We start from the raw sequence: 11989 nt of genomic DNA on the forward strand, positions 1-11989 counted from the left end.
GGGGCTGGGCCCTTGGCTTGGCAGAGGGCCACGGTTAACCCAACCGGAGAAGCCAGGAGATGGCATCAAGGGTTGCCCCTTGGCCTGAGCCCTGCCAGCAGGGTCACCTAGGCTGGCTGGCCACGCTGCCTTTCTCCTAGCACAGAGCTAAAATAAGAGGAGTGTATTAGCAATATTAGCATTGACTAAATGCTTTGCGAGAAAAAAAAACACAACAGCTTACTTTGTTTCAGTGGGAAATCCATGTAGAAAACATCGAAGTTGGTAAATTTCTCAGATCTCGCTATTTCTTTCAGGACGTTGGAAAGTTGTAAAGCTCGCTGCAAAAAAACCCAAGCGATTTAATGATGAGTCATTTCTGCTCGCGCTGCTTCGCGGGCATTCAGCTTTTGTCACCGATGCGTGGGCAGGAATTTGAAAGCTGATGTTGCCCTTTCAGTTGGGGCAAGGAGGTGAAATGAGGTTCTTTGTCATAACAGAGACTTGCAGGAGCACTGCCCGCCCTTGGGCTCCCCGGCTCCGTGCAATACGTCACTGCAGGCTGCACCCAGACCTCAGCTGATGGCCTAAGTTTAATGGAGCACGTGGATATTTGACTGGAGATCTCTTTTAGTAGAATCTCTGCATCTATATAACTATTCTGAATTTCTCAGTTTTGCAGGGCTCTTGAGTGGTAGCATGGTCATTTCCATCCCCCTTAAAGAAAACTGGAACTTTTCATTCAGGAAAACATTCTTCTTTACCGTTATCCCTCCCGCTGCTGTGTTGTGGGGGCTAACGCTTATCTAGCCAGACCAAATTCTGCTCTTACTTTGGAGTAAGTAAATTACCTCCTTCGAGCGTCTACCTGGCTGATATATCCAGTGTGATTTCTACAGCTGTAACAGAGATCAGGATCTCCTAAATATTTAAATTGTGCAGCTCGGATAATAACATAGGCAATTAGTTTCAGACAGGGGCTCAGAAAGAAGATGAATTCGTACCCCGTGGACACATGAATTGTTCATGGGCAGAAGTTATGTGTGCTGTGTGATCTGTATTGTTGCTACTAATATATATAAGCTGCGGTGCTGCAAAGATTTAGGAACGTCTTTAATTGCCTTCTCTGGAGTCAAGAGGAACAGGGCATAAACCGAAGCACGTGTGTAAGCCTTGGTGAAATTAAGGCCATACATTTTGTCTAGCGAACGCAAACGTTCATACAGCTGTACGCAGAGATGACACCTCAGACGACATTTGGTTACTGGCACTTGTTTACATGGCTGCAGGGGGGTGCTGGGATTAAAAATCAGTTTTTACCCTAAGGGAACAAGTGATGATATGTGACATTCCCTTCTGCAGCCAGATAGGGTGAGTTTTAAGACATCTCTGTTCTGTCTGTTCCCATTCCTGCACTGAGCCTGCGTGCTCCTTGGTCACACCATCTGGTGATTAAGTCCCCAGAAATGTGTCTGAGGAAGATTAGCACAAATCCCAAACGAAGGCAGGGTAAGGCTCTTGCTCTTAGGACCTGCTCCCGCTGCCAGTGAAATCTACGCTGTTGGCTTTTCACACTCACAGCTACTCGATTCACAAGCCTTTTCTTTCTTATATCGGGCACGTTTTCTCCTTAAAGAGCATGAACCTGAACAGTTTTGTCTCAGGGAGATCACATTCCTGAGAACCACAGAACCGTAGAATGGTTTGGGTGGGAGGGGACCTTTAAAGCTCTGAGCTAGTCCAACCCCCTGCAGGGAGCAGGGACATCTGCACCCAGAGCAGGGTGCTCAGAGCCCCAAGGTCCAACCTGACCTGGGATGGTTCAGGGATGGGGCTTCTCCCACCTCTCTGGGCAACCCAGGCCAGTTGGTTGTAAAAAATATCTTCTTTATATCTAGTCTGAATCTCCCTCTTTCAGTTTAACCCGTCACCCCTTGTCCTGTCACAACAGCCCCTGATAAAATGTCTGTCCCCATCTTTCTTACAGGGCCCTTTAAGCACAGAAAGGCTGCACTGAGGTCACCCTGGAGCCTTCTCTTCTCCAGGCTGAACATCCCCAGATCTTTCAGCCTGTCCTCACAGCAGAGGAGTTCCAGCCCTCGCATCATTCCTGTGGTCCTCACGGTCAGAATAAATTTGGGCAGCGGAGAGGTTGGAAAGGGAATACTTTTACAAATCACTTCACAATCATGCCTTCTAGAAGCTGAGGGGTGTTTGAAAGGATGGATGCAGATGTTTCCACATCTTCCTGCTTTGGAAGAAAAACGTGTGCTGACATCCAGCCTTTAAGATGCTCGGCTTATATCGACGGATATGGGGAAGAGCATCTGCGCGAGAGGGTGGTCCCGTGGCAGCCTCATCGAGACTTACCTCTGAGGTCAAATTCCTGAGGGTCTCGTTGGGTGTCAGCCAGCCACTGCAGGGGCTCACCTGGGTGGACACAGGGAGCAAAGCTTTAGCAAGGGGCCGAGAGGGAAGGCTTGCTTGTAACTACAGCCCGAGACCTTACCTGGAGGCAGTCCAGGAAAGAATAAAGTTGACTGTATGTGATGTCCTTGTTCAGCTGCCCTGCAAAGCACAGACAGGGAAACGTCACGTGCCTGACGGCCAATTGTAACCACAATTTGCAGGTCTGTGTGTTCCTATGATTGAACTCCTCGGTGGGGAGGGGCACCCCGGGAGACCCAACCGCCCCCCTGGGTTATCCTCCCACCACCAGAGCCTGGGTGCAACAGAGGCAGTACCAATACCCTTCCCTCTAATGCCCCCTTGATCTCCCAGCATGCAGAACTGCTTTCGCTTCTCCCACATCCCTCTCCAGCCTTTCACAGGTGATTGGTCCCACAGTTGGGGTTAGTCATCACAGCCTGTGCCAATATCCAAAGCACGTGGCGGATATTTTATCCATTAACGCTCCTCTCGCCTTCCAAACAAACTGCAGGGGCTGCAAAGCTGAAGGGAAGATTGAAGGTGCCTGCATATACTCTGGGTTTCTCATTTTCCTCAGAGAGGTTAGCCTTATAAAGGAGGAAAAATTGTGCCGTCACGGAGCGAAGTGGATATACTTGCGTGTGGGAGCAAATTCAAGCGCCAAGTCAAACACCCAGCTGACATGCCCTAAAATTCCCTGTGCTACTCAATAGCTTGGCTTGCCGAGAAAATTACCCGTTTTCTCGATGTTTTTTGCTTCTTTGGTAGCCACAACTAAGATGGACATTGCATGGCCACTCAGTAGAACACTGACCAGGCTTCATTATTTTTGCAGGACTGAAATGTGCCATTTTTGGTGTTGTTTTAGGAACCGCAAAGTATGATCTCATCCAAGTGAAACAGGCTGCTCAAGTTGCATTGCGGCTGCTCAAGTTGCATTGCAGCAGCTCCCCGATACAGATGTTTTCTCCCTCTCTCACAGCTGCCCATCACCCAGCAGCAGCAGCTGCCCAAGGGGCAAAAGATGGGGAGCTCAAAGATCTAACATCACTCCCAGATGTTGTGGATGTCCCGTGACTGTGCAGTCTGAAAGCATCAGACCTTGAGATGGGCTGTCAGGGGAACCAGGGCTTCAGCTGCTGCTGAATCAGGAAAACCTCCTCTCAGCCCGTTGGAGGATCTGCCAGCAGAAATCTCTTGCTGCAAAACGTGTTGCTCAGGATTACTCGGGTCCCTCCAAGACAAATCAGCCCCTCTGAAAAATTTCCAACTGCGCCAACTGCTATTCCTATAGCGAATCACTCCTGATTTAACTTGTGCCAAAAAATGCTACGCGTTGGCTCTGATAACTAGACACCCAGCAGAGGAACTACCATTTTTCTTTTATTTTTCTTTTCTTCTGTTTTCATTGGTATAGTGCTTATTAGTGAAAAACGTAACAAGGTATTGGGAGTAGAAACGGAGACCTCAGACTTCCTGAGAAGAGTAAGTACTTCTGACGGGTAAAGCAACCCATTGAAGATGTGGGGCCACTGGGAATGATTGGGGAACCCTGGGCAAACCACAGCACGGAGTCTGTTGAAAGCTCTAGCACCGAGTGGTTGGCAAAGTCATCTGAAGATGCCACGTACCATTTTAGTGATGTAATTTAGCTTCTCTCCCTCTTTGCTGATAAGAACAAAGACGACCACAAGTTTCCACTTGCTCAGATGTAAAAGTGATTCCTTTATCCAAATCCAAGTAAGAACATGCTTTTGGTCTAAAAATTGGCAGCAGAATGACCACAATGGTTCCTTGCACACACTCTTGCCTGGAGACCGAGGGTCTTACCAGAGCTGTTTGCATAAAAATCGTCTTTGCTACCTGCATAAAACATTTCACATTCTTCATCTGCTGCGAGGTAGTATGAGCCTGTAGAGAAGGGCCTCTGCAACCAGCTTCCAAGCTCCTCCACCCCACAACCTCCCACCGTCCTGGGGAAATATTTCCCCACTTGTCCCCCAAGGGACAGAGGCCAGACTAACCAAGGATGGATGTCACACATCATTTCATATGAGTGCAGCCCCCTTGCTGCTTGGCACAGGATGAAGCCAAGGAGCCAGTGGTCTGCTAAAGGTCAGGTGTACAGTCTCATGCGTGCTCTGGGATGATGACAGGCTCCCAAAGGCAGCCTCCAAATCTCTGAAAACACTGCCCCAAAGCACCTTACGGCAACTGCGCTCTGAGGGAACGTCCCAAAACATGCCTGCACGTGGTGTGAGGTTTCGATCGTCGCACTTGTAGGTAGCGTGGGAGGTGGCAGGCACCCAGTGCTGGTGGAGTATTTATTTATCTAATATCCAGCCAGTCTTTCACAACCCTCTGACTTAATCTTCTGTCCTGGTCCACATCCAGTTTTACCAAGACAACCACCAGTGACTGAGTGGAGGTGATCACCAAATTCCCAGCTCCATCTGGGTTGTAACAACTACCAGGATGAAGTGCAGGCAGGCCGGCCACAAATTTGGGCCAAGGCTGAGGCAGAACAGCTTTTTTCCACACCTACAGCATGTGTTGAGCCTGTTACGGAGCTGAGTGGGTCTGGGTGGTGGGGGAACCAGGCAGGATAGATGTCTGCCCAATACCTACCCTGTCCTGCGCTGGGGGTGGTAAGCCGGCTCTCCTGCTTCTACTGCACAGCTCATATTTCTCAGATCTCCTCCACCCTGTCAGGTTTGCTTGAAATTGTCAATAGATTCATAAATCCCTTGGGGAGAGAAGGCAACGCAAGCAGGCAGAGAAGCAGGAGGAACCCCACAACACCTTATATTTACCTAGGGGGTGGTATCGGTCATGCAGGTTATCCCAGAGAAAGCGGCCATCTACCAAGCCTGTTAAAATCATGTGGCTGCCGTTTGGAAGACGGGAGTCCAGGTACCGCAGAGCTTGCAGCACGTTGGAGAGCATTTCTTTGGGAGTGGTCATGTGAGCCAGCGTGTCACGGTTCCTGCAGAAGAAGAGGATGCAACAGGACATTGTGTCAGGTAACACCATTCTCCTCGAAACAGCACCTGAAACAGCATCATTGTCGTCTTTGCAGCTCTTCCACATTAACTTAGCTAAATGAAACCTCATAAAAATGATGCCATGTGGTTTATCTCTCACGGTTATCGCCAAAATCAGAAGCGATGTAGACACCTCCCTCGGTGCAACCCTTCTCCCTGCTAACCACAGACAGAAGCACCCTTTTTTTATAGGGTGGCTTCCAGCTGCGGGTCAGCCCTGAGGGGCAGCTAAGCATCACCCAGAGCCTTGGTCGCTTCCCCGCCACGCCCAGATGGGGGAAGCAGAAAGGAAGAGTTGAAGAAGCATGAAAACTTGGGTGTCAAGATAAAAAAAATTATATATGTTATTGTTTAATAAGCAAAGGAGAAGTGGAAGAGGAGAGAAACAGAGAAGGCCACTGCCCAGCTACAGCTGCAACGTGAGTGTGTTGGCAGCACTGGTTTGGTCACTAGTCTAAAACACAGCACCACAGGAGCTGCTGGGAAGAAAATTAACTCTATCCTAGCCAGGCCCAGCACACCTCTGTACAGAAAAAAAAAGCCGTAGCTCTCCTCTGGGTTTTATTTCACATTTTGCACAAGTTAGTCTTTGTTTACAGTGCAGAGAGGTGAACCAGAGTCATGAAGCAGCCTACGGCCACACCGGTTTCACATGGTGATAAAAATCCCTGTAAAACTACTCCAGTAACCTGGTGTCTCGCTCTTTGTAGCTGCTGCAGTGTTTTGTGCCACTTGATACAAACCCAGAAACTTGCCAAGCTGTTGTCCTTAAAATCCACGTGGCTTTTGGTGACTGCAAAGACACTGCCCTGGGTGTACTCATCAAACTCCAGTCTGCGACTGACGTGTGACTGATCTAATGTCTGCCTGGAGACAGCAGGAAAAGGATCCATTGCTCTAAGGGGATGCTACACCTGGTTAAGACCCTCTGTGACTGAGCTCTGAACTGGGGGAAATGGTGCAGCTCCACACACGTGGCTTCAGGGTGCAGGATGCTCTACAGATGGGTGAAAAGAGGACTTCTGTCCCCATGGCTCGTGCACACAGTTTACATTCAACAACAGGCTCTTTGATTACACCAGGTGGAAATGTCTAAGGTGGCTTTGTCTCTCGTGCGTCATACACCTCTGCAGAAGGACAGGAGACCAGCGTGGGGTCGGAACCAACGTAAGGAGACAGGAGGGAAGTCGAGGCTGGAGGGAGGAGGTATTTAAGGTAAAATAGTCCTCAGAAATGTTCACTAGGGTACTGGAGCTGTGTCAGTGTCCCACATGGACTGAACACATGTTTTGTAGCTCACTGGCAGGCCTGAACCTCTTCAAGCCGGGGTCCCAGGCTCAGGTTTATCCTTCCTCTCCTGCATTCAGCTGTAAATGCCCCAGGGGGGTGGAAATAAAATCCTGAAGCTGAAATAAATTCCAAACTATACAAGAAAAACAAACAAGCAAAACTACCCCAGCCTCTCATTGTCCAGAGATATCCCATTGCCTCTCTCAGAGGAAAAGCCTGTGGGATGGCAAGGAGGATGCCACTGCGTGCTTCCCCAAAAGCCTGTGGGATGGCAAGGAGGACGCCACCGCGTGCTTCCCCAAACCCCAGACAGCGCTGGGGTGGCCTGGGCTCCCTCGGGACACGCAGAGCAGAGCCAATGAAGACGTGTTTGCAACATAAGCTCTTAAAAAACTCCCCAGAAATAGCGCAAGGGCACCGTAGCTGGGACTTGGAGCACATCAACGTGTGTGGCATGGCCCATGCACCTCAGGAAGCAGGCTCTTGTGACACTGCTGGTCCTGCCTTGGTGGTGCAGCTGGACCAAAGCTTTCAGAGAGAAAACCTCAACACCCGCTAAGGAGATGATGTGGTTGCTCAAGAAGAAAGACAAGGGATGGTCTTCCAAGAAGTGCGTAAGGTTACGCTAACATCCATCCTTCTCGTTCTAGTGGTTCCCACATTTTCTCCTTGTGGGCTTGCAGGGAAGTGATGGGTTTAGCAGCCAGGAGGCTCCATCCAGGTCCTTTCCCTGGGAAAGTCCTTTAATTTCTTTTCTGGCTTTCCAGCGGTAAGAGAAGGGCAAACTTGATGCAGCGCTGAGGGAGCCGCTGGGGAACCAGGTAGGATTTCTTGTCACCGTAGAACACCATGAAAGCAGGAGCTTTCAAAAGCCTCGTTTTAATGTCTCGAGGCATTGGGAGTGTTTGTGCTCGGGGGGGGGGCGGTGGGAGTCTGTGCCGGAGAACTGTGTTCCCTAGCAAGGATCTGGGACTCTTCAGCAGGCTGCATTTTGCACATAAAATAATAACTAGATGAGTTCCCTGGGCCCAGAAATTTATCTTAATAGGGTATGTGCTGCTCAAGAGGCTGTGGTTGGGGAGAACTGAAAGACAGCATTAAGATCCAGGCTTATCCTTGTGACAGCCGCCCAGGCAAGGCCCTCTTGAGATAAGACTGTGGTTTTGCCTTTAAATTACTTCGTTTCACCTACATGTGTTGCAGCACTTGATGTCAAAATACTGCTCTGCTGTAAGGCCTCTGCCGAAGGAAACATCTCAGCCTGAGCCAGAATTAATATGTAGCTTCACAACAAGGGAGCGTTACGCTCGCGCCGGCACCGGGGCTGCTTTGTACCCGTTCCCTTCGGGAGCTGCTTGCTCACCCCGCTTTGCTGCTGTCACCTTTCTGTTTGCTGCAGATGCCAGAACGGTGAAGCTGGGAAAGAGAGGCTGGAGGAGCGGTGCCTCACCTCAAACGCAACAAATACGTGCAATAACTGTTCAGCGGTCGAGGCTGCTGGTGCTCAGCATTTCCTTGCCTGTTTTTTTTTTTGGGGGTTTTTTTTTTTTTTTTGTTCCAGGTCTGTGTGTCCCACACTGTGTCCCACATTTACACCTCAGTGGGCTGAGAGATACCATTGCCATCTGTCTTTATTTTTCTAACCGCCGTTTGGACACCACAGTGTGGGGAATACTGGGAACGTGTGACACAGGCTGCCAATTTAATTATCTCTCTCTTCTCCAAACATCCACATTACTCATTGCCCCGCTCTTCGCATGGGATGAAATACTGGCGTTTGAACAATGTTTTGGCTAGGGGCTGTGTCTCCGGTGTGCTCACTGCTCACACCGCTCTCTTTTGAAGGTAAACACAGGATAAGGCCAGCGAGGCTGGCTACTGCTGCAGCTTATCGCCCTCCTTGAAGAGGTTTTTATGTGTCAAGCTCCAGGTTTGAAGTCAAGCCCATCAGATGCTCCACATCCCCCGTAACCTCTGTGGGTACATCAGAGCCAGGGCAGCTACACACAGTGACCGGACACTGAAAAAAATCTCTCTTTGCTGTACATCCCACTTGATGGAAACAGCATGATGCTACAGAAGCAGCAGCATCTTCCCTTGCTGGAGTCACGGGGATCACTACAGCCCGATATCCGCTTTTGATGCGGCAAATGTTTTGGAAGAAAACAGACAGGAGAGAGGATTTGAGCAGACGAAAGTGTCTCTGCTGGGTAATGGACGCTGGGATAAAAGGAGAGCAGAGTTTCAAGTAATAAATACGGGTTTGGAACCTGCAAATGGGCAAGGCAAGGCCAAAACTGTTTGAATTTGTGGAAAATTTATTTTTACTCCAGGCAAAAATAGAAAGAAGTGTTAGAGACAGGGGAAGCAAAAGGACTAACATGCAGGATGGGGAATAAAACAAAGGGTAAAGAGGTGCTTTTAGCAAAGCCAGTGAAAAAGCAGAACTGAAACAAGTACACAGCAGAGCCTGGGCCAAGCCTGGGAGAAGACACCTCAAAAGGCTCTGGCAGCAGCCACAGACTTGAGAGAAGGTGTTATTTGGGGGGAGGGGGCTCATCATCCTGGGGGGGTTTGTAACGATACCTCTGAAAGGTTTTTCAATAACCAGATGCCCAGGACAGTCTTGTCAGCAAGCAGCAGGAGGGCTGTGAGTGCTTTTCCCGCTCGGGCAAAGAGGGGTGGTGTCACTTTTGAGGATTCGTGTGTCCTTCCCATAACAAAAGGGCGGTGCTGAGGGCAAATTTGGCAGTTCCGGGCAGGGGCACCAAAGATGATGCCAAGAGCGAAGGTTTCACGGGAGGTTATTTCTGTGTGCTCCCCGCATCTGGAGCACAACACTCGATGCCCAAAGTTTCAACCCAAGCACTTACTGTTAAGCAAATTTTAGGATACCATGGCCAGGATATTTTAAAGGCAAAGTCTGACAACCTGCATAAGCTCCAGCTTCATTCTACAACCTGCAGGTGAGACTTGTCAGAAGCTTTGGAAGGGGACTTAGCTGACAGTGCATCATTTATCAAAATTAGTGGTTTGAAATCTGCGTAAGTCAGATTTATTTCTTTGGCTTAAAAGAAAACCTGAAGATTCATCATGGTGAAAATAACATTACACGAACCTCAGCACTTGAACCACCCGCAAAACCCAGACTGCGGTACGGATGTGCCGTGCGTTGGCTTGGTTGCGAGGTGTTCTCTGCCTTCCCACTACTGGGAGGAAGGGAAGCATCCAGCTAGTGACCTCTTGGTGTCCCTGCAAGCACTGCTAACCGATAATGCCAGAACTATTAGTTTTGAAAGCCTCAGTTCATTCCCCTGCTGAGCTTATGACGCGAGTGAAGCCAGAAAGACAAAACACCTCGCGAGGAGAGCACGGCAAAGACTGCAGGCAGCGCGCGGCAGAGGCAGGGTGGAAATAGACCTCGACAGGGGACTGTGTTGTCATTCTTCAGAAAAGGCAAACCAGTCACGCTCTCCCTCCTGACAGGAGGTGACACGCTGGGTAAGACGGATCTACATGCTTTTAAAATCTTTTTTTCTCCCCCCCTCCTGTTGTTGTTATACTTAATTTCTTCTGCTAAGTTAAAAATAGGCTACTTCAGACCCGGCACTGGTCATTTTATCACTGGCTTGTGGAAGAAAGAATGCCAAGCTCCAAACGAGGACTGGTAGGTGGCTATGACAAACACAGGTAAGGCAACAACCCGTATTTTCAGCAGAAAAATAAGAGTGAAGCGCAGACTGATAGCAAAGAAAAATGCCGTCACGGGGAAGCGCAAAGCAATGAGCCATAAATATCCAAGCAGCCAGCGGTACTCTAAAGAAGTCAAATTTATGGTTAACTCAAGAAGTCAAATTAATGTTAATCCGGTTTACGCCTTACCCGTTGCAGACGTCATTCCCAATTGTAGCGTAGATGACTGTGGCTGGATTGTCCAACAGCTGGTTTCTGGCCAAGCTAAAATATAAATACACAGCTATATTAATGGGGAAACACGTTCTCCGCGTCTGAATCACACACCGTGCGAGACCACATCTGGAAGCAGCCTGGTTAGATTTGGTCAATGCTCAGCTGACTACGCTTCTCTGTTTGGGAGAGGGGGTTTGGGGGTTGTTTTTTATTGTAGTTTTATATTTTAGTAAAGTTGCTTAAATACAGGGGTTTTCCACTTCTCTCTTTGGACCCTCGCAGACTTGTCTTTTTCATTGTTTTTCACGCTGACTTTTCTATCCTTGTATTATTCAGAAGCCAAATCAAATAGTTTCATTTTGAGGCAAACATATAAACCACGATGGGAAGTTTTTAATCAGAAATGGGAGAGGAAGGCTCTGTTTGGCTGACAACGACGTTTATGTGTAGGATTCGGCTCAAGGTCAAACCAGGATGGGGTTGGAAATTCAGTGCTAGAGGCCAGGTTGCTTTTTAGTAGCTACTCAATCATATCCAGATGGAGATAACACAGTGGACACGCCTGTGAATGCCTTTATTGCTACGAATGAGAAGTCAAATAGTGAGAGAGACACGATGCACAGGTTTAGGAAAAGGTTTAGCCTCTTCCTTAAAATCACTGGAAGTGCTCCGTTGGCTTAACTGGGCCATGATCAAGGTCCAGGGGTTGGTGACGTCCACACTTTAAAACTGCTGATGAATGTTTATACCAGAGAAGAAGCAGCCAGCGCTTCTGAGCACAGTGGCCAAGGGAAGCTGTGCTTTTTAGGACACACTCGGGGATAATACATTCCTTCCCGTGATTTGCCTGTTTCTTTTGAAGTAGAACTCTGGCAGTGCTTCCCAGTCAGTGTCTGAACCTCTCGACCACTCACCTTTTTATTAAATAGAGGAGGTTTCCCGAAGAGCCACCTGATCGCACACAGTGGGAGTAAGAGAAACAGCACAACATCATTAGTGACAAACGGAATGAAGTGCAAACCCTAATTGCATATCTCCGAGAATGTAGAAGTACTAGAAAGAAAAATGGACCAGGTCAGCTCTGTAACCTTCTCTAGGTGCTGGTCTTAGGAAGTGAAGCTATATCCAGGGACCTCCTACCTGAGTCCCACTCTTCAGACTGTAGAAAAACAAATACTTTTAAGTGCTGGGTTGTTTGGATCTGGCTTTTAATCCAGATCTGGCATCTTCTTCCCATCTGTCGAACATAGTAGTCTCTTGTAAACCAGCCAACCTGACTTGTCAACAGTCGATCTACTTTTAACTTCCCCTATAAATTGCGACGGAAACTGTTCTCG

General features: G+C 48.7%; 1 protein-coding gene across 1 annotated transcript in view; it reads right to left on the reverse strand.

Annotated features, from left to right (window-relative positions):
- Positions 1-11989, reverse strand: part of AOAH (acyloxyacyl hydrolase (neutrophil)) — a 72073-nt gene that overhangs the window by 9595 nt on the left and 50489 nt on the right. Inside the window, exons 14-19 of the mRNA XM_010137547.1 lie at positions 11567-11603; positions 10626-10700; positions 5223-5395; positions 2489-2547; positions 2350-2409; positions 224-320 (exon numbers count right to left, since the gene is read on the reverse strand). Coding sequence (XP_010135849.1) covers positions 224-320; positions 2350-2409; positions 2489-2547; positions 5223-5395; positions 10626-10700; positions 11567-11603 — 501 coding nt within the window. The remainder of the gene's footprint in view (positions 1-223; positions 321-2349; positions 2410-2488; positions 2548-5222; positions 5396-10625; positions 10701-11566; positions 11604-11989) is intronic.

Source organism: Buceros rhinoceros, unplaced genomic scaffold, assembly GCF_000710305.1.
Source record: "Buceros rhinoceros silvestris isolate BGI_N320 unplaced genomic scaffold, ASM71030v1 scaffold9946, whole genome shotgun sequence".
Lineage (NCBI taxonomy): Eukaryota > Metazoa > Chordata > Aves > Bucerotiformes > Bucerotidae > Buceros > Buceros rhinoceros.